This window comes from Cygnus atratus, chromosome 13 (assembly GCF_013377495.2).
Source record: "Cygnus atratus isolate AKBS03 ecotype Queensland, Australia chromosome 13, CAtr_DNAZoo_HiC_assembly, whole genome shotgun sequence".
Lineage (NCBI taxonomy): Eukaryota > Metazoa > Chordata > Aves > Anseriformes > Anatidae > Cygnus > Cygnus atratus.
This window is the reverse complement of record NC_066374.1, coordinates 2409960-2436661: the sequence shown is the minus strand read 5'-3', so window position 1 is coordinate 2436661 and position 26702 is coordinate 2409960. Positions and strand designations below refer to the sequence as shown.

General features: G+C 44.5%; 2 protein-coding genes across 37 annotated transcripts in view; one reads left to right on the top strand and one right to left on the bottom strand.

The window, feature by feature from the left end:
* The first annotated feature begins 1173 nt into the window (after nt 1-1173).
* Nucleotides 1174-10491, top strand: RAB39B (RAB39B, member RAS oncogene family). Of its 7 annotated transcripts, none has more exons than XR_007708796.1 (4): nt 1174-1573; nt 5538-5758; nt 7067-7232; nt 8004-8019. XR_007708796.1 is itself a non-coding variant. In XM_035541541.2 (4 exons), exons 1-4 carry the CDS (start codon nt 1359-1361, stop codon nt 10198-10200), a joined length of 606 nt encoding a protein of 201 aa, XP_035397434.1. In that variant the 5' UTR covers nt 1174-1358; the 3' UTR covers nt 10201-10491. The 7 variants fall into 7 exon arrangements, 6 of the variants coding, with proteins under 6 accessions (XP_035397434.1, XP_050569349.1, XP_035397432.1 ...); XM_035541541.2 differs by lacking the exon at nt 7067-7232 and adding an exon at nt 10195-10491 and having other exon boundaries at nt 8004-8167; XM_050713392.1 differs by lacking the exon at nt 7067-7232 and adding an exon at nt 8783-9262 and having other exon boundaries at nt 8004-8167.
* VBP1 (VHL binding protein 1) overlaps nt 10426-26702 on the bottom strand; it is a 39637-nt gene continuing 23360 nt past the window's right edge. For 12 of the 30 annotated variants that reach the window (XM_035541530.2, XM_035541525.2, XM_035541523.2 and 9 more), the window contains 3 exons: nt 24934-24990; nt 24491-24598; nt 23296-23946 (listed from right to left, as the gene is read on the bottom strand). In XM_035541530.2, coding sequence (XP_035397423.1) covers nt 23932-23946; nt 24491-24598; nt 24934-24990 — 180 coding nt within the window. In that variant the 3' untranslated portion in view covers nt 23296-23931. Of the gene's footprint in view, nt 11649-12172; nt 12312-14029; nt 14129-14586; nt 14654-15691; nt 15817-16773; nt 17203-17608; nt 17741-19590; nt 21009-23295; nt 23947-24490; nt 24599-24933; nt 24991-26702 lie in introns of those variants that run through there. The other 18 variants (XM_035541529.2, XM_035541532.2, XM_035541519.2 and 15 more) reach the window with 6 other exon arrangements.

The following is a 26702-nucleotide window of genomic DNA, read 5'->3' as shown; positions in this document are numbered from 1 at the left end:
AATAAATGTACCATATTTCAAGGAAAATGTTCCTTGCCATTTTTCCCCAAGCCCTGAAGTGGTCTCTCTGATGTCCTCGTCCAATTTGCAAGCTGGATAACTAGCTCATACCTATATAAATGCCCTTTTTTGAGGATTAAAGAAGTATAACAGTCACTGCGAATGCGTTTATTTCAATAGTGGTCATGCAGGCAGGGCTCTTTAATGAAATCAATTTATTAAAAAACATGTTTCCTAAATAATAAAAAAAGTTTGATGCTTGTTTAACTTAATACACACAATATAGTCAAGTGTTTTAATAATTATGTGTGATCGTTTTCCCTTCCAGAGACCTCAGCTCTGCTTTGGAAGTGCCGAAGAAGCTCGAGCCGAGCCGTACCCCACGAGCATGGCACCACTCCTGCTCGGGATGTGCCATGTGCTGCCTCTGGCTGAGATCTTCAAGTCTGAGGTACATTGGGGGCGTTGAAACTGAGGGGTGTGTGGGGATGTGTGGAAATGCTGCGTGATGGCAGACAGCGCTAAGGGTGCTGCTGTCGGGTTCCTGAGCAGTGTGCCTTGCCTCTGCGCAGGCCTGAGCGCGGCTGAACAGAAGGGAAAGGAAGGAAAAATAGAAGGAAGGAAAGGAAAGGAAGGGAAAATAGATTTAAGATTTGTGGTGTTGGGGCATTTAATTTCCAGGTGTTTTCATTTTTGAGACTCTATGTGCATCACATATAAACACATACGCATGCAGATATATGCGTGCGTGCTGCGTTTCGTCAGTTCGTTAGTCACACAACTAGCTTCCTCACAAGCGGTGAGGACCCTACATTTCTGAAACTGAGAGGAAGGTTTGAAACGCGTAGAGCCGTCGCGCACCCCGCTCCGCTCCCCTCACGCTTTGGGAAGAGCTCGGAAGAAGCAGCTTCGGCCCTGCGCTTCCCCTTAATTCGGGGTCCGCCTGGACCCCTGCTCCCCTCAGCCACCGGGGCTCCCCTCAGCCACCGGGGCTCCCCTCAGCGCAGGGTTCCCTCTGCGCGGGCTCCCCTCAGCCCCGGGTCCCCTCAGCGCTGCCCCCCCGGCCTCCCGTCACGGTCCCGCCCCGCTCCGCCCCCGCCCGGCGCCCGCGGCGGCGGCGGCGGCGGTCCGCGGCTGGCGGCTCCTCCCGGCGGTGCGGTGCAGCGCGGCCGCCATTACAGCGCGCCTCGGCCGCGCCTCCACCACAGCCCGGCGGCGGCAGCGGGCCGGGCCGCGCCACGGGGCCCGCCTGAGCGGCGCGGCGGCGGCGGCCGCCCCTGGGCCGGGTATGGGCGGCACGAAGGAGGCGGCGCGGCGGCGGCGGTGGCGGTGCGGGCGCTGAGGCGGGCGGCGGCAGCATGGAGGCCATCTGGCTCTACCAGTTCCGCCTGATCGTCATCGGCGACTCCACCGTGGGCAAGTCCTGCCTCATCCGTCGCTTCACCGAGGGGCGCTTCGCCCAGATCTCCGACCCCACGGTGGGCGTGGATTTCTTCTCCAGGCTGGTGGAGATCGAGCCGGGCAAGAGGATCAAGCTGCAGATCTGGGACACGGCCGGCCAGGAGCGGTTCCGGTGAGAAGCGGGGCGGGCAGGGCCGCTGCTGCCGGCGGGTGAGACAAAGGAGAGGCGAACCTCACCCCTCGCTTTTTATTTCATTTCATGGCTCTTTATCGCTTGCGTTTATTGGCTTATTTATCTGTTTGCAGCCGTTGGTGTGAGGAGCAGGACTGTTGTTGTCACCACGGACCGCGGTTGCGTGTAGGCTCACTAGGGCAGAGGAGCACACGGTCGGGTTTTTGTAAGCCCTGCGGTAGGTATCGGCCGCAGAAAGGCCAGGACCAGCCCTCAGCTGTGGCCGTGCAGGAGGGTGCCACGCTGTGAGGGCACGGGCAATGCCAGAGGGTCAGTGATACCCCTGAAGGCTCGACTGGGAGAAATAAGGGCTGCATGTTGGGCTGTGCCAACAGCTCCTGCAGATTTCTGTGGCAAAATCCCACTCCTGTGGTCGGAGCAGGCTCGACCCCATCTAAACAAGGGCTGACGTTGCCACAGGACAAGTCCTGCTCCGACTGTGCTAATTCGGAAGGGGTGTGAGTGTACCCTTAGCTCCCCACGTAATTTGCGTGTATTTTTCATGCATCTTTGACCCTCAGCTGCTCTTTCGTGATGCTCCCTCCGGAAGCGCTTGCCTTGCTCCCAGTCTCTGCGCAGCTTCACATAGCTTCTGCCTCTGTGCTGTGATGACTCGCCTGAGGAGTGTTTTGGTTTCATTGAATAAATGAAATCTCCCCTGCTCCCGCCCCCCAGCCTTCGCTTGCATCTGTGGTGCTGGCGCCTGGCCCGGGATGTGCCGTACTCGGTCCCTATCCAGGGACAGGTTTTTTGTCTGGTACCTCGGGCTAGGAGCTGGTGCCTTATTCCGCTGAGAGAGGTGGTACTGTAACGTTCAGTTGCGTCAGATTCCAGCTTTGGGTCTTCAGAAAACACGGCCGTGTGCCGTCTCGTGGTTGTGCCTGCGCTGTGAGGAGCAAAAGCTGTCAGATGGCTTCAGTTTGCTTTCTTTAAAATGCCAGGAGGTTTGGGGCCCTGGAGGCTGCTTACCCTTCATGCTGGTGCTTGACCCAGCCTGGCTCCGGGTTGTAAGCATGATGAGCAGGCAACCTTCAGCACAAGGGCAGGCTGCGCTGCTGCGATGGGCAGCAGCATTCAGCAGAAAGAGTGTAAGGGACAGGAGCAGTGACTGACACAAAAATAGGCATTGTGCCACTTTGGAAGGCCCTTGCCAAAGTGCAGACTTAAATTCCCAATGTGAAAAGGCAGAGCGAAGTGAGCAAACCCAGCTGCCTTTGTGGTATACTGTGAACTATGACAAAATTGGGCAAAAAAAATCTGTTTTGTGTTTATCTCTTTCAAGTCATTATTAACCCTGTGAGAAATCATGCCCCATAAAGCTCCTGGGCTTCTCCTGCAGGCTGTTTTTCTTGTCAAAAGGCAAAATACAGTTTTTTGGGGGCTAAGCAGAAGCCTCTCAGACTTGTGAGCGTAGGCAAGAAGCATGGTAGTGCACGTGCTCTCCAGAACCCTTAAACTTTTTTGTCATAGTGCAGGAAATCTCTTGAGAAGGAAATTCTTCAGAATAATCTCCCCTTTTTCACAGAGCTCTCGATTTTTAGCATTTCTAGCCTGCTCTGCACTAGCTTGAAGGCTGTCCCACACAAAAGAAACCACTGTAGTTATCGTGAAGATACCTTGTTGGCATTTGCTGGTCTGCATCTGTGCTACGTTTTTGCTCTTCCTGACCCCTGTTGTGAGTTGTCTCACTGTCAATAAATGGGAAGCAATTTCTGTGCAGTCAAGGCTTAAATTACGGTTAAGTATGTGCCTCGCCATTTTGCCGGATCAGCCCCAAAACCTTGCTCTTTGGGGCAGCGCTGAGGCTGTTCTTGAGCTGTCGAAGAGCAGGGCCCATTTCTTCCTGGATCCAGCAGGTTTTGCCCACCTCGGTTTGCTCAAATACTCCGATTTCTTGCCTGAAACGTGATGTTGTGTAATGCTAACAAAAGCAGAAGCATGTGCAGCCTTCACCCGCTGGGAATGTGTACCACCACCTACAGAAGAGCTGCTTCCCTCCAGCTGGCAGCTCTCCCTTGGCTGAGAGGGAAAGACTCAGACAGCAGAGGACCCCAGGTACAGGAGCCCCACCACGAGTACACAGCAGAGCAGGGGAGGCTTCCCACACAGAGGCAATACTTCTATGTTAATATTTGGTTAAAATGGGTGCGAGTAGCCCCACTGCTCTGCTGCGGTGCGAGCGTGGTGGGATGAGGGATGGTAGGAGCTGGGTAGGGGTCTGGAAGGGAGCTGGGCAGTGACGTGCAGTGTGAAGGCAGTGTAGCTTGCCTCCTGCAGCTCAGTAAGGGCTCAGTAAGTCTGTGGAAAAGGCTTTAAGAAAAGGCACTGAGACCTTCACCTAGTTTTACCTCAAAGCAGCGTTCAGCTTAGATCCTGTCATGTCTTTCAGGAGTACCTGAGGCATCATTGATGTTGGCAGGAGCAGCCAGGGCTGATGCGCTGAACGCAAGGGAGAAGCAGAAATGCCTGTGACAGTGGTGGGGGGGCTTCAGAGCACCAGTATCTGCTTGCAGTTGGCTGGAGAGCAAAAGGCAGATCTAATTCCCTCGGTGCCAAATGTGCAGAGCTGCTGTTGTCCCTGGGCCAGATAACGGAGAGGAAGAAGTTGTCCAAGTGCAGCCAACTCTTATTTTTTTTCCCCATTTCTGGCTTTCTTCAATTTTGGCTGTGAATTTTCACTCATTGTTGCATGTCTGTTGATAAAGCAAACCTTGAAAAAGCCAACTAGTCCTTTTTGGGGCAGTTTCACTAGCTATGCACGTTATAGGACAGAACAACCTCTAACAAGAGTCTTGAATGACTGAAGAAGACTTGTCCCAAGGTAAACCTGCAGTAGTGCTTACACTTTCCCAGCAAGAAAAGTTCATGTCCCAGTGTAAATTCCTCCAGGGACTGAAATCGATCAGTGCTTCTGGATTTAGAACTAATCCATGACTTTGCAGAAACACCAGTTTTATAGTGTCTTGCTTTTCCCACGTGTAGTAGTCATTGAACTGCATTCTCTGCAGCCCTCTGTTAGCTGATGTCGTGCTGCTTCTGGCTGCATTGAAGGATTGTGGAAGATGGTCTCCAGCTCTCAGGCTGTGGTTTGGGTGGCTTCTGGGTTACTGTTTAACTTTTTCAGGATCTGGGAGGAACAAGACCACCACTAATGCAGGTTCCCCTTGGAAGCTGCTGTATCAGGTTGCTGTTACGCGGGGGATCAACCTGGATGCTCCTGTTAGTGTGTTAGCTGGAGTCGTGCGTCCCGTCAGCTTGACAAGTGGCAGGAGAAGGCACAGGGTGGATGTCTGTGTGCGTGTGCCGAGGCCTTGGGTGGATGCGGGGTGTGCAGCTCCGTGAGCTGCCTTCAGACTCAGTGGCTTCCCTCCTTGCCTTTTATATTTCTATCAGTGGGTGTTTGGGTCCAAATAAACCCTTTGAGTTGTTACAGTGCTGCCGAACCAATGGGTCAGCCAAACCGATCCAGGTACTGAGATACAGCTGGGGGGGACTCATTCGACTACTAGCAAAGAGCGTATGGAAAGCCTCGATAGACAGGAGAGGCCAAAAATGGTGTATGGGGAGGTTCTGAACAGAGCAGTAATGAATCAGTGGAGCAGTTGCCCGAGGATGAAGTTTTTAAGCCAAAATTGGTTATCTTTTTGAATGACAAGATCTCCAGAGCACAAGCCAAAGCAGTAAGACATGACCTGAATGGCATTCTCTGTCGTCTAGTCTGCAGGGCAGACAAGGTGGCAGTAATGCTGCTTTCTAAAGCACAGACAAACGTTCAGAAGTGCCACGTTTGGGTTAAGAAAAAAAATAACCAAGAAAAATGAGCAAAAAACCAGGCGAAACTTGCTGTGCCATTCCTCCCAGCTAGCTGTGACTTACGTGTTTCTTGTGGCTCATTCTTTTCCAGGTCCATCACCAGAGCCTACTACAGGAACTCGGTTGGTGGACTTCTCCTCTTTGACATTACAAACCGCAGGTCCTTCCAGAACGTCCATGAGTGGCTAGAAGAGACCAAGGTGCACGTCCAGCCCTACCAGATCGTCTTCGTTTTGGTAGGTCACAAGTGTGACCTTGACACGCAGCGGCAGGTCACCAGGCACGAGGCTGAGAAACTGGCTGCTGCTTATGGTATGAAGTACATTGAGACCTCTGCTCGGGATGCCATTAACGTGGAGAAGGCCTTCACTGATCTGACTCGAGATATATACGAGCTTGTTAAAAGGGGGGAAATTTCAATCCAGGAGGGATGGGAAGGGGTAAAGAGCGGGTTTGTCCCAAACGTAGTGCACTCTTCAGAAGAAGTGGTGAAATCAGATAGGCGGTGCTTGTGCTGAGCTCTTCTAGCGAGAAAAGTGGTGATGAACTCTACTAACCAAATGTACTTTACTAAGTGAACTCAGTGTGACAGAAGGGAGAGCGACACTCCCGTTGTGAACAGCCTCCCACCTTGTTTTGGACGCGAGGACAGCCCCAGGAAAGCGATGTTCTGTTCCATCTGACCTTTCAGAACTGGGGGGTTACAAACCTAACGGCGAGTGAGCGAGGGTGCATGCAGACGTTGTAAGGAGACAGGCAGCGGAAATGAGGGGCGGCAGCAGGGTACAGAGAGTACATAAGCAGCTCTGAATGGGCTGGCACATGCCAGGGTACTGTACATGTCCTGTTTTAAGTAACTCTATAGCTCTGTGCTGGGTATCGAAGCCACAGTACAGCTAGTGCAGTAGTCTGACAAACTGGCAGACAGAGAGAAAGAAAGAGGACAGCTTAGTTTGTGTCAGCTGCTTACTACCAGAAAGGTGTAAAGGCAGCACGGGTACCATTTCCTCATAAGGCCAATGCCACAGGAAAAGTTTACTGACATAGTATGCACACTTTTTTTTTCTTTTTTTTTTCCTTACATTCTTGAACACAGGTCAGTAGCAAAGCCTATTCTGTGGAATTTCAAGAGGAAAATAGTTATTTTATTGGTAATGAAAAGTCAGAGGACCTCTCCAGTAGTGCTTTTCTTGCTGTGCTGAACTGGGATTGCAAGTGGCAATGCCTGCTCCAGTAGTAATTATTCAGTGCATTCTAAAAATATTTATTGCCTAGGTGTGTACCCTGAACATACCCCGAGTTCAGGGCTTTCCAATAGCGTTACATGGTCAGGAGCATAAAGAAAGACCCATGTGCTCATATGCTGGGTTTTAAGGCTGGAATGTTGTGTCCAGGTGGGGCACGCCAACATTTCTGTCTTGCCAACAGCACTGTGCTGACATTTTGGGTGTCTTGCCAGCCAAGGCCAATAGGAGGAATGGAAAGGGGGGGGGAGGGAACAAACAAACTTGAAAAGCTTAACTCAGGTGTATCAGACATCCTCAAAGGTGAGACTTGCTTTTATAGAAGTTAAATAGTGTGGAAAGCAACAGCTTCCATCACTACTTTCTGCTGTTAAAGGGTCATTTTCTTTCTTGGCATCTGTGGACGAAGAGAACTAGAACGGGGAAGGAGGAGCACAGAACAGAAGTGTGCGAGCAGGTGAAAAGGAAAGCCACAAGACAAGCGCAAGAGTAAAATCTGTTTTCCTCCATGTTTTAATTTGACAAAAGAGGATCCATCTCAGGTTGGTCATGGTAGGTGATAGCTGTTGTTACAAAAGCTCTGTGTAGGTGGCTGTTTTCTGGGAATGCTGTTCCGCACTTGAGCTTTGCTTCTTCTAAGTTTTAACCAGTTTTTGAAATGCAGCAGGGTAACCAGGCCCCTGTAGCAAAGTTCAATCTATTAAAAACAAACAAAATGATAGTGACTTTTTTACTTCAGTGTGCAAGCTTTACACACCAAACTACTAATGGGTGGGAGGGATTAGGTGAAACCACAGGAAGCATCTAGTGTTTGATTTTAGGCCTCTAAGTAGAAAATAAAATAATAGTCACAGATTTTTAAGCTACCCCCATCAATGAAAGTGGGGGTCTTGATTGCTGTTGAGTTCAGAGTATGTCTCCCTTGAACCTGTTCTAGTTTGCAGCACTTGAGCAGGTCTGTATGAGTAATAATTTTAAAAAAAAGGTTTCCATATTTAAGCTGAAAAACAAACAAACCAACCACCCTGAAAATTAATTTTTTTTTGAATGTTCTCATAGAATTTCAGTTCCTGGAACCTGCTGGGAGGGCACCGGTTGCAAATGAGACTGAGGGAGGGGTGGCGATGGTCTAGCACCTTTCAGTAAGCTTGTCACTGCTGAGGCCCCCTGCTTAGTCTTGAAAAGGCTACAAATACATTGAAAACCTCATACTAAGGCCCACTGAATTCCAGGCAGGTTCAGTGCTGGTCAAGTTGAGTGCCCTGAAGATAGAAAAAAAAAAAAAAATCTCTCTTTACAAAATCTCTTTCTAGGTAAGCAAAGCTGGAGAAGATTGATGCAGAGCACCACAGGAGCGTGGTTACCATGGGCTCTCTACCTTCAGCTTCTGCTGACACCAGTGGAGAGCGCAAGGTTTGCTCAGACCGGGACGGTTAGTCCTGTTTTCACAAAGGCAAGGACAAACACATACGAAAGGGTCAGTTCTTTCATTCTCTTCTTTCAAGGTCTGGCTATTCACAAGGTGTGTCCTGGGTTGCCTAGCTGAGGGCAGCAGCTGTCCTAAAGGGCAGAGCTTGAGTGCTACATTAAAGGCAGTTAAAACTTGGATCAAGCAGAGTTTTAGCAATAGTAAAATCCTGTAAGCCTCTGTCCAGGAACCTGGCCAGCAGGGACAAGATCACTTTTCACAAGGCAACCAATATTTTATTTAATGGGTTTGGACATTCCCCTTCTCCCTCTCAGGGCCTTTCTGCTCCCAGAGAGAAATTCCAGAAAACCTAAATAAGTACCTTCAGATCTTCAGAGTAAATACTCAATTTAAAAATACAAGTATCATAATTCTGACAAGGAACAGTACAGAAGGAAATGTATGCAGTCTTAACTACTTAGAGGTAATAAGTGGTTATATTAAATGATAGAGAAATCATTATATACATCTTTTTCTAATTCCTTGTATTTTCTAGACAGCTTATTAAAATATAGGAGATGTAGATTCATCTGTACAAAATTTGGAATGTTTTTTCTAAGATGAACTTACAGGCTATGCTAAGAATTCTTTTCTAACAACTGGTTTTAATGCTTTGACTTCTAGTACAAGAGGGATTTAGAGAAACCAGAAGGTCATACCTTTCACAGGATAAATGTCAGGAGCTCTTTTACTCTAGGACAAAAATTTCAAAAAAAGAAAAAAAAAAAAAAAGAAAAAGCTAACTTTGTGGTCTCTACCACATGTTAAAAACAATCTGCATGTTAGATTGAAATTGCTCTGAACTTCCAGAATAAAAGCATACTATACACTTTCCTCACTTTCTGTTATGCACTGTAACGAAATGTGAAAATAATGCTGTATTTAGCTGTCTGTATGTGACTGGAAATATGCTTGTATTTAGCAAAATGGTTACTGTGATAATGTGAATTCAAAACTTGTGAAGAAACTCTGGTGTTTTTTTTTTTTTCCCCTTCCCATTCTTACCAGTAAGCTATCTAATACCTGTCCCACTTCTCTACAACAACCCTAACGCAAAAATCTGGTATTTGACTAGCTCAACAATAAACAGGATCTTTGCAACACTAGCAGCTATACATTATTGATCAGATCTTCAAAACCAGCCAGCTACGGTGGCTGAGAGAACCAGTGCAACTCTAGAAACGCTGGCCATTCTGAAACCAACACCACCCTGTTCCCTACAGCAGTAGCCAAAAAAAGCTGTAGACCCTACAGGAGGCGTTTCTCAGCAGGCAGGACTTGTCACACAGCAAAGCAGCAGCGTAAGACCCTTGTTTGTACTCTTAACAAACATGTAACAACAAAGGACAAGGCAGCACTGGACAGATCAGCTGTATGGAAGCCAGAGTTGTTTGTGAAATTTTTAACTTGGTATCAAGCAAACAAAAAAACCTACACCAAAACCAGAGTTTTGAGCCATCTCACCCTTTCCTCCCACAGCCAGATACATTTTGACCCTGCTGAGCAATTCCAGCTCTGATGCTGCCCACCTCCCCCACACCAGTACCAGCATTAGGTCATTGGGAGCCGCACACAGTCGGGTTTTTTTTAGCTAGTGCATAAATGCTTAACTCATCATTTCATTGTGCACAACAAAGAAAAGCAATTGCTGCCATAGGACCAGCAAGAGAAGCAGCAGCGGGGGGAGGAGGGGAAGTGCTTCAGCCTGTTGGGATCTCATTAGTCCAAATAGAAGAGAAAATTGCAAAAGAAATCAGGACATGTTTGCAGCTGCCTCTCCTGTCATTGCTGATGCTCTTAAAAAGAAAGGGAGCGAAGCAGCCTGCAGTGTGAGCAGCCCCAGCTTCAGCCTAGCATAGCAAAGGGCAGAGATCCCTGCTAGTCAGATAACACTTGAGATTTCAACTCCTCTCCTAGTCAAAGACACCAGAACAAAGAGCATCTCCCTGAAAAAAAACAGGTGTGGATGAGCCAAGCCCAGGTACGTACTTGTGACCAGCACTGAGGACTTACATCTTTTATTCCCATCCCTGCAGCTCTGACTCTTCCACAGCCACGGTGCTGTCAAATCAATTGCTTCTGTTCACAACTCAGATGTGCTGACTCACAGCCCCCATTTGACTCACTCCGGTATTCAACAGCTACACTTCCTGCTGCTGCTTCAACCAAATTTTTCACTCCCCTGCCCGCAATTAAGAGAGGAAACATTATGAAAGATTGTGCATCATATTCGTGACTTTCTCCCACAAAGAAAGATGCGCAAAAACTGGTGTTTGCCGCAATTGTTTAGTTTCACTATTTTAATATCATGAAATAAAAGTACAAAAACTTTACAGGTATATTGTTTCTTACATGAAGTTTGAACAGTTAACATTTGCATTTATTTCGCAGCGAAACCTGTATTCCTAGTCACAGGATGTGAATATTAGCCACTGACATCACCAACGAGCATTTCATTTTAGAGAGATACTGCAGAGGTAAAAGGCAACAATCTTGCAAGGCTTCATAAGAACCAAAAAAAACATTCCAACTCTTAACACCAGAAGTCAGACTGCAGTCAACCATCCTTCTCTAATACAGGTTTCACCACTGAGGAGGCTGAGAGTGTTAAGACATTTCAACTGGACATCTTGTCTAAGGGATCGCAAATGGGGATTCTCGTGTTTACAGGCTGCCAGCATTTTTGTGTCCTGGTTCAAGACATTTGCAAAAGTAAGCAGCGTGTGCATGTGTATGAAAAAGAACAGGGTGAGAGCACCTGCAGTCTTGACATAGCTTGTGCTGTTTACTCCATTTACCATTTTTCTCAGAAGACAAGTCGCAAACTGTTGTATGTAAAGTGCTGAGAGTTCAGTAACAGGCAGTTAACTAACAAATAATTATTAAAACCAAGTTTATCCAAGGTGTATATTCAGGAATGCTTGTAGGTTGATGCTGCCAAAGAAGTACCTGACAGAAACAAAATCCAAGATGTGACGGTATTTTTCCTGCTTCCTAGAACAATATAGCTGCGTGTCTTCCCAGCCCGTGCTGACTTTATCAGCTGCACACAGAGATGAAAAAGTAAACCCTTGCGTTACCTTAACCTGCTAAAACGTCAGACTCGGTTTCATACATGCACCTCACCTTCTCAGACAAACTTCCAGGTAGAAATTTACTTAGGATAGACTGGTCTGATCAAAATACTACGTCCTTTGCTGGACCGCGTGGTGTCTTTTCGAATAATCAGTAATTTCATGAAGCATGCATGAAACCAAATTTTGAGTTTACAAATAAATAAGATGGTGCTCACCATTAGTTTTTATATATTTTACCATTTACTGAAATGCTTAAAGTAACTCAGTCCCTTAAGAATGAACTTTGGGGGTGTTTAAATAAAAAATATTTGCAAATTGAAACCACATTTAAAATTGGCAAAACTATGCTTTGTTTTTGGAAGGGTCTTCCTTGTTTCTTCTCTTTACGTCCCAATTATAAACTCTAGCCATATCTGAGGGTGTGGAATTAAGGAAACTGCACATGCATTCAGATGAAAGAAAAGAGAAAAAGGAAAAAGCAGGTTATACAGTTGGCCAGACTACTTTGCTTACTCATAGCAGTCTACAGAAACCTCTCAATGAAAGAGCTGAGTTGGTGCACAGCCTTAACACATGGGAATACCAGTAATTGCAGGAAGGAAGGAAGGAAGGAAGGGTCGTTTTGCTTTGCAGTGGCTGCCTCGCCATCAGTCCACAGCACTGACCCACCACTGCAGCTCACTCCCAGCCCAGGCTTGCAACCATTGCAGCACGTTTCACAGCGACCCAACTACAAAGTCGAGCTTTGTACACCCAGCCACCAGCCCTCACCCAGTGCTGAAAACACAGTAACCTTGTTCCCTGCTAAAACAAAGTTCTTGGAGTGCTACAGGATTTTAATGGCAGCCAGTCTCAGATAAAAGCACGTCTGGAAACAAGTAACTACCTGTCTGTTACCTTTCACGTACACCTCCTCCCCTGCAAATTAAAAGGATACTGACTTCTGTAGTGGTGAACTGATCCCTAAGAAAATCCAGGTCTTCCTCTAGAGAATCAAGGTTTCTCGTGGCTGTTGACAAATTCTTCTCTAACAGAGCCTGAGCTTCATCAATATCGTATTCAAGCATCACATTGGCCTAAAAAAAAAAAAAAAAGATTTGTATAAGCTTTTACTCTTGAGTGGTAAGGACTAAGCCATAGCACGGGTATTTCATACCATTGTTTGTAACTAATCACATTAACAGAGCCTGTCCTGACAGACCACGACAACAAGATTGAGGACCAGCAATGCCCGAAGCCACTTGAGGCTTCCATCGCTTCAGCAAAGCAGTGACAAACCCCCCTGGGGACTTGAAGTTTTCTTCCTATTGCTAAGCAACAGGGGATTCCTCTCTCTGTGGACTGCAGTCAACTTTTAGGTATCAGTATCTCATCTCCACCATGTTTGAAAAGCAAGAGCCTCCTCAGGTTTCTTAGCAGTGTCTTTCAAGGGTCACACAACTCTACAATTTTCGCTGCATTCAAGATTAACCTTAGGATCTATGTGTAATATGGAAAAACATATGGCTATTAACAAAAATTATTACAGGTAAAGATATAAAACGTATGAAAGTCCAATATGATAACATGGTGATTTTTAATATACAAATCTTCATTTCAGTAAGGAGCTACCATGTAGAGGGGAAAAAAAGTGGTACCAAGTAAAGATGTGCCCGTGAAGCTTTGTCCCATTTAAGAACTGTACATTAAACAGAGCCATGTACTATTAACTAGACACGAGTCCAGGAAATACTATGGATGCAAGAATGATAGAAGCCATTCTTTTTTAAATAACTGGAAGACATAATTTCTGCAGTAATAGTAAAATGCGTAGCCCAACACACAGACTGTAAGCAACGTGGAAGATAAAAGGCAGAAAGCCCAAGAACACCTAAAGATGATGAATAAATCATTTGTGGTATTTCATGAGAGCTTTTCTGTATGAACCAGCATGAACTTTCTTTGATATTCTCTATCAAAATAAACCTGGAGCACTGTGAAAGTCTCTGTTTGTGAATTCTGAAGGCAGCCTCTTGAAAGCAATGGGTATCAGACAGAAATCTTCTTTTTACGATGGAAAAGAAGGTTGGGAGTAACTGCCAAATCAGCCAGGACGCTGTACGTGTCAACAACGCTTCTGTCCTAACCAGGCTGTTTGGTTTGGCAGCCAACACATGGGAACACCAGGGATTTAGAAGTCTCAAAATAAACATTAGCAGGTTATCGCTACAGATAAGGAAGCCTCTGCTACGGAACATCCCAGCCTGGTATTGTTTCAGTGCTTAGAAATCTGTGTTTCGAGCTCTGATCCCACCAGTCTTTAGCACAGACCCCACTCTCAATGCTGGCAGGTACCCGTGAGGAACAAAAATCCCATCTATCCCCCAAAACTTGCATGAAGAGGGAAAGCAACGTGCTAAATACAAATAACATAAAGAAGACAAGAAGCTAGTTAACAAACTTAGTTGTTTTGTTTGGCACATTCCAATCCTAGGCAATTACCACCGTAATTTGAACCACAACGTGATAAGGAAAATAGTCACAAATACGATTTTGGGGAAAAAACAGTTCAGCGAGATTACGAATCTCTGCGGTCTTACTGTGTTCAGCCGTCAAACAAAACAGAAACACAAGCTCCACTAACGCGCTGAAATTGTCTTCCTAGGCTTGCTTCACTGACAAGACGCAGCGCTACTATGTACACATGAGCACAGTTATGCCCCCATCTCCTAGGAGAACAGATGAGACAGTAACAAACGCTGTCTTTTGTAAGACTACGTTATTGAAACAGTTTCAGGAGTTCCATTTTACTTACCCCCAACCACAAACAAACTTTATCTGTAGGAGGAACTGAAGCTTTGCAGTAGAGATTATCTGCCAATAAAAATCTGGTTTCCATTGGATTTGTGGATTCCTTGGGACAAATGATAAAACTTAAAATTACTATTTTCACTAGAAACTTATGTCAGAGACAAAATGTACAGTAAGGAGCACGCTTTTCTGCTTTTTTGCCATTGGTACAGTATTAACTTTGGTAGAGCTAAACATAACTTTACTTCAACATTCAAGTCAAGAGTTCCAAGACTAAAGCATTTTAAAAAATATTTAAAAGCAATGTAGAAATCTCTATAAAGACTGGAGAGAAAGTCAAAGCTTAGCTGCAATCTATGCACTATTAGAAGTGAAGTTTGCATTCCAAACATTACTTGTGTTGAACTAGCTTTCAAAAAGTACTACATACCTTTAAAACAATTCTGTTATTTATAAAGGCATATTAAGTGTGCTCTCCAAAACATTTCTTGCAATGTGTTCTGTTAGGGTGGAAAGGTAGTTAGCTTTTCTCATACTCATTAGATATTCAAAATAGTTTACCTTTTTCTTCTGCATGTGTTTTAAAATTTCTAATGTCTGTTTAATTTCAGGAATCTGACTTTTTAGCCTGTGAATTAACAACAGTCATAATTTATTATTTTACAGAGACACAAAGTTTCCTAAACAAGTGATCAGCTTTACTATACAATCCAACCTCCATTTTAACACTTGAAACTCTGAACAGCTTTCCAGGCCTATAAATGCAGATTTTAAAGATTATAGCAGGTATAGACATCTCATCTACTGCTTCACCTGCCTCTTAGCATACTGAGGCTCACCAGCGTTCTGAAGTGAGCAACACACACGGATTTCGAAGTGTAACAAACACATACAGTATCACAGACCTATTTGCTGAACTGCTATGTTTCTGCATATTTCTGACCTCCACAGAGGAGAGGGAAACCTCAGCAGAAACACAGACAAAACCCACTGCAGGTAAAACAAAACAAGCGTGTTTCTACTGAGGTCTACAAGCCACAAGGTTTAGAGCCACAGGACTTGGCACTGTTAAACTGAAAGCTCCCTCCAGAGCTGAGGGGTCTGCCTCCTCAGGGATCTCCCCGGCCCTCCTGTCCTCCCAAACCTGCCAGGCTCCAACCGCAGCGAGCACCAAATGAGGCTGCCAGGTGTGAATTAACAGGGGCATGTCTCCAGGGAAGAAGTTTAACTCAAATGAAGTTTTACTCAATGCTTTGATTCTGGGTTTAAGAATTTGCTTCTTACCTAGCTTCAGATCAAGACTGAAGCTACTGCAGAGGTAAGAGATTACTGACCCAAAAGTTAGAGGCTTGATGCAGTAGATGCTGATAAAATGTATTCTTATCTGAACTAGGCTGAAGAAATTACAACAGTAAAACAAGCCTTTTTAGCCTTAGAGGCTAAGGACCAATTCAACAATACTGTTTTTTGTTTGGTCGGTTGGTTGTTTTTTTGCATATAATTCTCAGGAATAAGAAAAAGAAAGCTGTTATTTTTCCCAAAAGTACTGCCAATATTAGCTCTAACAACTATTTTTTACTTATTGGGATATTTAAATAAACTAGGCTATATCAAAAAAATACAACTGTGCTAAACATTTCCCAGTTCTGCAAAAAATACGACTTACCTCCTTTTCTTTTGAGCAAGATTAAGTTCCAAAAATTTATACTTCTGATACTGCTCATCCAACTTTTTAAGAACTACGTCTGCTGTCTCATTTCCAGGCTGTTTCATAAACGAATCTACATCTTCCTTTAAGGGGAGAGAAAAACCCTCAGCGTTAGAAGAGCTTTACAGAAATCCCAGATATAACTGTGCTATCATTTTACTCGTAGCTAAGTCTAGATTTTTTTCTAAGTAAACAAACTTCTTTTTTTTCTGGAGTAAAGTACAAAATCATTTTGATTTCTTTCATACCTCTACACAACACCCACCCTTCTTCTTCTGTAGAGAACTACGCAGCAGATGCAGGGAGCATTTCCTGCCTCTATTTGTTAGTGGTGGTATCAGTCCTGCTGGCGTTAAATGAGGAGAAACCCTCAGCTCGTGGCTAAATTTTGACTCCCTGCCCACAAAGCAGGGATAACGCTTCTCTTTGGCTGGTCAGATTGGGAGCTATTTAGGATAAGACTGATGAAGCAAAAGAATCACGGCCTGACCAACCGTACATGGTGGCAGAGAAGAGAGAGGCAAAGGGGAGAAAACCAGTAACAGCTCAAGCAAGCTTTCTGCTGGTAACAAGTCTTTGGAAGGTCCTTCTGCAGTCGGCAGAAAGCTACAGAGAGCCCACAGAACGAGCAATTCTTGTCAGGCCTAGCAGCAACCAGAAAAGAAGCCAGAGCAGGTGAGGATGCTGTCCTCTGTCAGACCCCCGGAAAGCAGCTCAGCTTTCGGGGGGGTCCTTTTTTCAGGTCCATGCTCTCAGCCTAGGGAAAGATGCCTCACTCACAGGCTTCTGACCCCGACACCAGCTGCCTCTGTGTAATTCACGAATACTGTGCTTGGCCGTGGCAGCAGCTCTGTCGCTGTCCGTACAGCTCGCAGGCCTCTCTGGGTGATCCTCTTACAACTACACGCGTACCTTCCAGAGGTTTCACCTCAGAAAAGGACTATAACACATTTGTAACCTCAGACAGACAGCTGGTTCCCTCCTGACTGATGCCTGGTAAGCTCCGTCAGCTAAAGAAACTTGTTACAAAATTGCTCAACCTGTCAGGACGTCAGAGCTGCAGCAGAAATATGAACTCCACAACAGACTTCAGCAGGCACGGTGAGCTCGGCAGCACAACAGCAAGTCAGGACTCACGAGACCGCGTTTCAGACTAATTGCCTGAGGAACGCCTCGTGCTGTTGCACCAGCAAGAGAGCAGGAAACATCCCTGCCTCCCGACGGCCTGTTACGAAGCTCTGGCTGAAAAGCCAGGGATTAGATGGACGTTGTAAAAGCGAGGCCCGAGGATGCTGAAATGAAACTCCCTCTTGTGGAAGCCATCCCGCTCGCGCACATCACCCGAGACAGGAAGAAAAAGCAGCGCTCGGTCCCTGCCCGCTCCTGGCACCAACGCCCGGGGCCCGGCTCCTCCCGGCGGGGCCTCGGCCCAGCACAGCGCCGGGCACCGGCCCTCCCGCCTGGGTGGCGGCACCGCGCTGCAGAACTACGGACGGGGTCGGCAGAGACCGGACGGGGCCCCGCGGCGTCCTCCAGGGAAGGAGACGCCCAGGCCGGCCGCGAGCTTTGCTCCCCGCGGGGCGGCAGGACCCTCCCGCGGCCGTGCGCTCAGCTCCCGAGCGGCGGCCCCGGCACCGCGGCCGGCACCCGCCCTGCTGCTGCGGGAGCCCGCGGGGAAGGCGGCGGGGGGCCGCCCGCCCCGCCCCGCCCCGCCCCGGCGGCGCCGTTCTGCTCGGTGTCGCCGCACGCAGCCGGTACGCGCGGCAACAACGCCGCCGGCCCCGCGGGGCTCCCCCCGAAGCGCCATCCCCCGGCCTATCGCCCCCTCGGCCGGCGACTCGGCCCCTGTCGCGACAGCCCCGCGCCGCGGCTCACCACGAAGACGGCCTCGGGGATGCCGAGGGGCCCGCGCCGCGCGCCCCCCGCCGCCACCGCCTCGCCGCCGGCCGCCGCCATCTTGGAACCGCCGCTGCGCGCGCGCCGCCGCGAGAGGGGAGGGGGAACGACGTCATCACGGCGGCGCCGGGGTGAGGAGGGGAGGGGGCGACGGGGGGCGGGGCGGGCGCGGGGTTGCGCAGCGCTCATTGGCGGGGCTGCGGCAGGGGGCGGGGCCACTCTCGCCATTCATAAAACGGGGCCCGTGGGGCCGCTCGGGCAGGGGAGGAGGAGTAACGGAGGGGCGCCCCCGGGGGGAGCTGGCGGGGGGGCTGACCCTGGGGGCTGGCGCCTGGCTCTGGAGCCCGGCTCTGGAGCCCTTAGGGAGCAGGGCGTAGCAAAAGCACCGCTCCCAGCTTGGAAACAAAAGCCGGAGAGAGGAAACGAGTAGGGCCTGGTGACTTGTCTTCAGTTCATTTGTTAAAGGGGGACGAAAGTAGTAACAACAACAACGCAAAACACCGAAGGGAGGCAGTGCCGCTGTGACGGGCACACAAAAGGTTGCTGCCCTTGTTGTGCACCAGCAGCTGTCCCAGCCCAAACCTCCACCTGGGGCAGGCGAAGGCCAGCAGCTGCAGGCCGCTGCCGAGGCGTGAGTGAGGCCCACGGCGAGCTCCAGCTCCCACCACCACCACAACTCCCCCACGTAGCTCCCCAGGGCCCGCCCCAGCCTCCACAACTGCGGCTGTGCACGGTGGCCCCGCTGTTCCTACAAGGACGTGGGTTACCTGAGCTGCGTCTCCCAGCTGCTCCTGGAGAGGAGCTGAATCTTCATGTATTAGACAGAACCACGAGGAACAAGAATAGCAGTAAGCCTTACTTGCGCTCCTTTGGAAAGGGTTGCTGTGCGCTTATACACTTAAATTTCTACCGCCCCCTTTCATCATGTACTCATTACTATGAAAGTTAAAATTGGTTACAGTTTAGTGCAGTCATTACTGGGAAGGAGCACTGCAGCTTCCACAAACCCAGCTCACGCCCACGTGCCCAGGAACACAACCTGCTGTGCAGCAAATGCCTGCTGGCCCCGTCCCTTAACAGCTGAGTGCTACGGCCAAGTTCTTCAGCAGCAAGGGGAAGCCTTGGGCTGGCAGTGACACAGCAAGAACGAGCTGCTGCGTAGCACAAGCTCAGAACAAAGCACATCTCTACAACTACATAAATAAAAAGTGCAGCTATTAGAAGTCCTGGGCTTCAAGGCCTCTAATTTAGAAGCAGAAACCTCTGCAGAAGACAGGGCTCATTTGCACGCCTCTTCCCAGGCCCTCAGTGCTCACTGAAATGCTGACTGGCTAGGCAGTAAGTCTAACTTTGGGCAAGCTAAAACAAAACCAAAACACCTCTTAAAAAAAAAAAAAAACAGAACATCCACCCACAATGCTCCGTACAGAAGGGCTTTAAATCAACAGAAGGCTCACAGGCAGTTGCACACAATAAACACTGCACAACTAAAAGTTGTCATGCTTTTTTTTTCTTTTTTATCTTGAGACTGTTCACACAGCTCATGCGTGATTTGAGGGTAACAAACAAATCTAAGAAAACAACACTTACTCTCTGCAGGACAGTGACCAAGGGTACAGAATTATGAGACTACCAAATACTTTGCACTGACCAAAGCTGATTTGACACCTGGATGTGGAGAACAGGTTCTCTCTTGGGTTCACCATTTGATACAAGCAGCCCCGTGTCTTCCCCTGCACTCCCCCCCCTCCAAATCAAGTCCCACTACCCTGCACAAAGTCAGTCACAGCTTCTCAAAGGAAAACTGGCATGAATTTGCAAACTGCTGTAGTTAAGATTTGAGTGAGACATATCACATTAAATCTAAGCGCAGAAAAGTAACAGGATAATCATCTGCCATTGGTACTACAGAAAGCCTTAAATCTGAGGCCACAAACACTTTAAAGAACAGTCTCATACATACATGCCTTGCATGTGCCAAAGTTTATTTTTCAAAACATTTCAAATGATTGGATATGAGCAACAATCTTAAAAAAAAACAATGGTTTGTGTATTAACAAAGTGTGAAGTTCCATGATTAAAATATCAACACAGCCAGACAGCTGGTCTTGTGCTTAGGCTTCTTTTTACAAAAAGAATATTAATCAATAGAACATAAACCCTCAATTTTTTTCCCTTCCAGTTTGTGGATAGTATTTTTCCCACACATTGTGTACTCTGGTAAAATGAAGGAACTGATGTACAGGAACAGCCAATACAAGAACACATCTGAAAAAAAAAAAGCCTGAAAAGCCTAAATTGAAGTAGCTTTTTAAAATAAATATCCAATAAAGGCACAAACCTGTTATGAGGAAAAACATAACATACAAAACAACACCTATTAAATAAATAATGTAAGGGGTGGGGAATCTATTCCAGCACCTACTTTGTCATTGCTCCAGGATGAAATTCCAGCCAAACATTTGGTACAGGATTAAATTCAATCACAAAGATACAAGTTGGAGATATACTGAAAGATTTGATGTTACAATTCTTGTAACTGCACAAGTTACTACAATCTCTTTAAACAAACCATATGCATAAAGTAGTGATGCAGTAAATACCAATGACAAATCAAATATGTCTTCAGAGTAATAGCAAGTTTTTCTATATTCCTAGCTACCAGTAAATGTATAAATGATAACATGTACAGCTTCCATTGCTCAAAAATATAATCTTTAAAATGGAAATAAATGACTGATACAGTGCCTTTAGATGTTGTCCTTACAATACAAACTACCCAAAACAGAAGCTTTCCTTTTTATATACAAATTCAGCACCGATCCACGGTGCTTACTATTCTAATTGTATCCCCACCCTCCCTGCCACAGAAAAAAAAAAACAGATGTAGATACACCCTGTATTCAATCTTGTAGTCTGAAGTTTCTTTTTTTTATTATTTATTTTTTAATTAAAAAAGTTCATTTGTAATTTTTACCTACAAGTATTCCACCACTATGTGCACAGAACTGAGATTTCTCTAGTACATAATTTGTCCAAAATTTAAAAAGTTGAATTCAGTAACTTCTTGGAGGCAAAGTCAAACTATATCTAAAGAGCATTATAAAACCCCAGTTATTTAAAAAGAGGTACACTTTTCAAGCCCAATAGGCCTAACACAATCACCCTTTCCAAACACCCCCCAAAGTTATCTTACTGTATACCCCATGAAAGACAGCCTTCCTGCAGCAGTGCTAAGTCCCAACAGGCAGGCTCGCATGACCCACTAAAGCACAATAATGCAAAGCACACAGCATACTTCAAAAGTCTTCCTCCTCGTTCAGACAAACACGGAGTGACAGCTGAGTTAACTGCTTTCTGAAGCATTCAGAACAGGATTCTGATCAAAGGAGTTGGAAGAAAACAAAAAGGAAAGTCACATTTATATACATCTCTCTTCAGAGTTCTTACATCACAACCACTAGTCGCACTCTTGCAGGCCATTACAGTTACCCTCAAGAGCAACCTTTGTCTCCAGAGTGTTTTTGGAGAACAAGTTCAGAGCCAAAAAAGCCTTGACAGCACCCTAAGTCTTTGTTTTTTTTTACTTCTAATGTACAAACTATGTTGTTACTTACAACACAGTGCAAAGAAGAGGTTGATAAAAAAGCAGCGCACTGCACCTTTGTGCAGAGAAGTGTGTAAAGCAACCTATTCTTCCTAAGAATAAATCCAAAGTAACTGTTTTATTGTACCAATAATTTTGAACAAGACTGAAAAGGTAGCTTAGCAGAGTTTTTAGGATGTACTTTATGGCTGTTTCCCCTTTTCCAATACTAAACAAACTGCTAGCAGACAGCTTTGCTACAAGCAAGCACACTGAGAACCATTAAAAAAATCCAGAGCAAACCAGAAGATAGTGCAAACTATAGCTAGTACTAAATCAATTTCTGAGTGAAGTCCTTTCCAGAGATTCAGAGTGCTCTGCAATAAAATTTCTAATAAATATATACACTGTTTGCCAGGTATTTATTTGTATTTTATTAAAGTAACTGAACATTACTTACACAACTCAATATGAGAAAGATCTAGCAGGCTGCAGTGCTAGAAACTGCCTGGCTGTAGCACTCTGTCATTAATGCCCAGATATTTATTACTAGAACTACTGGTTTAATTGGAATTCACAACTTTCCAATGCTGAATACATCAATGGAATTAACAATTTCTTAAACGGCCTCCTCAACACAATGACCCATTCTAAATGGCATCTGTTCCCTCATCATGTAGAGGGTAACTACAGGCACTGAAGAACATGGGCTTAAAATTATACAATTGTTCAACCCAAGGAAGGTGGATTAAAGCTTGAAGCCCTTTTGTAATTCCAACTTGAACACTGAATCATGCTATACCAGTCCAAATTCTTTTAAATCAATATGCATCCAGAGTCTGTTGTAAATTCCTGCAATGTCACATATCCCAGGAAGTTGGTGGCTACAAATTCCAAGTTTATTTTTATCATTTTTAATTTTTACACTGTTTCACTTGACAAAAACACTTCTGTAGCATTAAGAAATTACTTTTCCACTCTAAATGCTTAATCTGTCCAAAGAGAAGGCTTGTTCCCACTATATGGAAAACGTTGCATTTCATACGTTCTCTAAAAGACAGTTTGACAAGATGTTCAGGACTATCTGCATTTACAGTCAGACTGAGATTTCTGCAGTTACATAGCCTACTATCTACAGATAAAAGTGTGCTACTCTGGAGGTCCATTTATGGTAAAAATAGAAAACTTCATTTTTTTGAAAACCCAGCTTTATCATTCACAGAATTCACCTTACAGAAGAGGTTTTCACTGTATTCTGCCACAGAACTCCGGAAGAAAGGTTGCTCCCCATTCTGTTTAATCCTTATTATTAGCCACTTTTTTCTTTTATACTATCACTTTTCACTGGACATAGAAAACTACAAGATTTGGTATTCTCATAGCCCACCTAAGCTTTGGGGAAAGACTATTAATACTCAGAATGTGCCAGAAGTGTGTACATCTGACCCATCAACAACAGTGTACTTCAGAAATTAGTTCATTTACAAGATTTTCCTCTCAGAAGCCCACGTTTCTTAATATAGCATTTTTATCTTGAAAATACTATAGAAGAAAAAGATTACTGCAGCATTAAAGAAAAAGGTATTTAAAAGTTTGCACATATTTACACGTTTAAAAATACTTACTTTTATATGATTTGCAACGCGGTTTTTGTTTCAGAAAAGCAGCACAAGCAATTCTCTAGAGTGGGACAATTTCAATGTAGTTGACAGTTCTGAAGTGTCAGCATTATGGCAAGGTTTGCCTTTTTTTTTGGAGCTAACAGACTTCTTTTTAAAGTTGTTGTTTTTTGTTTGTTTGTTTTTTTTAAATTGGATCTCTTACCTCATTAGCAGTCGGCAAACAGATCTTTGAATTGCTCCCGTTTGCTGCTATTGGGAGCACCTACGTTCATTGTAACAAAACCTGGTCTTCCTTGAGCTACAGGAAATGCCATCTGCAGAGAAGATGCTCAATGGAAGTGCACCTACTGTCACCTGTTGGAGGCTACACGTGCTATTCTGTAACACACTTGGTTCCCCTACCCCACAACAGCCCACACCAGAGCCTGGCCCTCTCAACAAGTAATGTAACGCTGACAACCCAATGGAGCAATTTATTAATTTACTCTCTCTCTATATATATATAGTTAACATGTATATATCTTGTTGATTCACAGCATTTAAAACTCACATTATAAAGTTTTCAAATTACGATAAACTATTCTAATCGGAAAGAGCTGTCTGATTTTGCACAACATTGGCCTTATAACGCAAGCATTACTCTATCAGAGTATTTATTAGAGCATATGAAAGTTTTATTGCTCAACCTCATTTGAGTTGTGTCTTGGTTACAACAGCCACAGAATTCATGGAGAAAATAAATAGATTGGACATTCTCAGTTAGCTTCCTAATGCAATCCACTGATGAACATGGTTGCAGAGCAATCATGTAAGCCTCTTCTCAGCTCCGAAGATAAGAATCCAGCTTGTGCCTTCCAAGTCAACCTCAAAGAATACAGTTTTCTGCTGAGCAATCTAGAAATCAGTGAACACAATTTCACACAGCAGTGACTGTTATAAACAAGAATCTCTAAAGCACTGCAATTCAAAATAATATTACATTATACAGGGGAGAAACGGTTGTCCTGTTCAGGAATACATCATGAAAAGAATGAAATTCAGTCTCTTTTTTTACCAGTATTTGGTTGTTCTCACATCTTGCGGCTTTGGCAGCTCTACATGAACTGTATCTGTGAAACAGGGATTACATGTTAATGCCACTTCCTTAGCACATGGTTTCACTATGAATCTATTTGTATGCCTTGTTACTTGCAAGCTGGGTTTTGGCACCTCAAAAAGTCCCAAAGAACATTAAAACCAACATATTTGGATGACAATTTCTTCAGCTTCAATGATCCCTTCTCCATTCCTTTTTTTTCCACCACCGCCCAATCCTTCAGAAAGCTTTCATCGTATTCCAATCATCATGACTAAAGGAAGTATCTAGCTAATACCATAGGAAGTCTACGTACCTTCATCATTCTCATTTTCTTAATTCCGACACAGTGAAAAACTAGCCACTAAATTTCAGATTTTTAGTTTCTTCCTTACTTCCTGCACTTGCATGCCCTTACTGTCTGAATTTGCTTCCTCACCAGCAAAAGCTGTTGCCCCTGACTGAGAACCTCCCCCTTTCAGATGCAGAAATATATTAGTAGCCCTTCATGAGGTATTTAGTTGCTTTTGCTAAGATTGAAGTTTCAATGTGATCTTTCATTAAAAAGAACAGTTCACCTGAGTTCCAGAGACAGGTGCAAAAGGATTCGTTGGCCTTAGACCAGGCTGCGTATATATCATTGACTGGGGTGCCATCAAAGGAGCAGCTCCAATCTGAGAAGGTACCTGAGAGAAAAACAAAACAAAAACATACAACAACCAACCCACAAAATAGTTCTATAAAACTCGAATTCTAGAAGCTCTCTTATTGCATTGAAAGTATAACAGAAAATAAGCAGGTAGATGCAAACATACAGCACAGGTTTTTTTAAAAAGCTTTCTGTATGAAGTTTAAACTAATTTCTTCCAACACACAGTGAAAAATCCATCTGATTTCACACGCTGTTGATGTTGCAAAACAACACACAAGTTGCAGGACAATTCAAACAATAATGCCTGCCATGAGCAGGCAAGAGTAGACAACCAGGTTTTCAAGAAGGTCAGACTGTCACAATTCTTACCATTCCATATACAGGCACTTGAGGTGTGGTCACTGGGTAGGTGATAGGAGCAGGTACCTTCGATCAAGAAAATCATTATGTATTTCAGATAAGCTCGTACATACTAGTAATATACACAAAACATTTTTCAAATAGTTAATATAACCAACATTTACAAGAAATAGACTTACATATCCAGGATAATGTACTCCATTCTGGCACAGCAAAAGGAGTAAGGACAGAAAATTACTTAAGGAGGTATTCAAACTGGAAATTCTAACCAAGGGATGGATTCAAGTCTCATAACATGACTGACTAACTATGCTCATCTCACTAATTAAAATCATTAGGGGGAGGAGGGAGGGAAGTGCAAGGACAGTAACGTGAGTGATAGTGACCGTTAAACTAGATAGGCTCTCAGCTTAGGAGGCTATCACTAACAAGACTTGCAGCAAAAATAGAGCTTTTACTAAATTTAGCCAGATCTGAGTATATTGCAGCCAGACACTACTCACATACTAGTTTCTGATGTCTGCAACATATCACAATATGGAAAAAAAAAAGTAGTGAATATCTTAAGCTGATAATATATATTTTTTAAATCAGGTTATGTTCATAGACAGTGTTACATGCATTTCATAGTGCCGTATGTTATTAATTATTATTTCTAAATTATAATTAATTATTATTAATTATTAATTAATTATATAAATTATATATTATATATAATATAATATATAATATTTTATATATTAATATATCAATAATTAATATTTTATATAATTAATTATATAAAATTAATTATTAATTATTAATTCTAAATATTAGAAATGAGGTGCTACTTAAAGGACTTCACTATGAAAGATTATACAGACTATACATGAACTTGAGGGTTACTACTCTGAATGCCACAGACCAAACTAGCATACTCGGACCTTTCCAATGTTTGGGCACTGATTTTCAAAGGTGTTCATAGCTGAGCTAGTTCTGTGTGTCCTACATTGCTGGAATTCCAAGCAAGTGTGTGAACAAGTACCTGGCACAGAGCATTCAAATGCCTAAGACCAAACAGCATTAGGCATGAAAACATGAACTAAAAAAATCACACAACCCAAACCCAGTGTTCCATATTTAGTAAGGTGTCATTTATCTTTTAGAAATAAAAATGTATCAGCACTCTAACTTAACGTGTTGGAGCATCAATAGAGAACAAAAAGTCTTTATGGTCTCAGAAGCCTCACGTGTAAGCACTATACAACCGACATTCTTTCACCTGAACTGTCAGGTTTCATTCGAGTTCAATAATGGATTTCATAGTCTATTCAACAGTGTGAATTTTGAGTGAGCAGACTCTCATAAGCTGAGGAAAAAAGGCACTACAGACAAATCTATTCTTATGGGAAACAAACAAGTCAGCAGTCTAGAACTCAGAGTAAATATGTCAGTTACATATAACAGTTACATATAACACATGACAGTTGTACATATAGTTACATATAACATATAGTTATATGTAAAACTGTTGTATGTTATATGTAACTGAGATGAACAATCTACTTCCCTCCAAGGCAGCTATAATATTTCAGAAGTACTCATACAAATACAAACTACATTTGTATGAAAAACACCAGGAAAGCGTCTTAAAAGCATAGGAAAATTCGTCTGCCTAAAAACAGCCCTCCAAGAAGTGAAAGTCCTTCACTGAAATAACTCTATAAAGCTTCCACTCAGTGTTTTGTATTGCGTTAGAAATTAGATGAAGTTGCTGTTAAGCATATTTAGAAATCCAA

What these genes read in the sequence shown, in the direction of transcription:
- RAB39B (XM_050713392.1), top strand. Translation starts at nt 1,359, where the DNA reads ATGGAGGCCATCTGGCTCTACCAGTTCCGCCTGATCGTCATCGGCGAC. An exon ending in GCCGGCCAGGAGCGGTTCCG is followed by an intron (nt 1,574 to 5,537) that starts GTGAGAAGCGGG and finishes ATTCTTTTCCAG; the next exon opens with GTCCATCACCAGAGCCTACT. An exon ending in GGACAAACACATACGAAAGG is followed by an intron (nt 8,168 to 8,782) that starts GTCAGTTCTTTC and finishes TTTGACTTCTAG; the next exon opens with TACAAGAGGGATTTAGAGAA.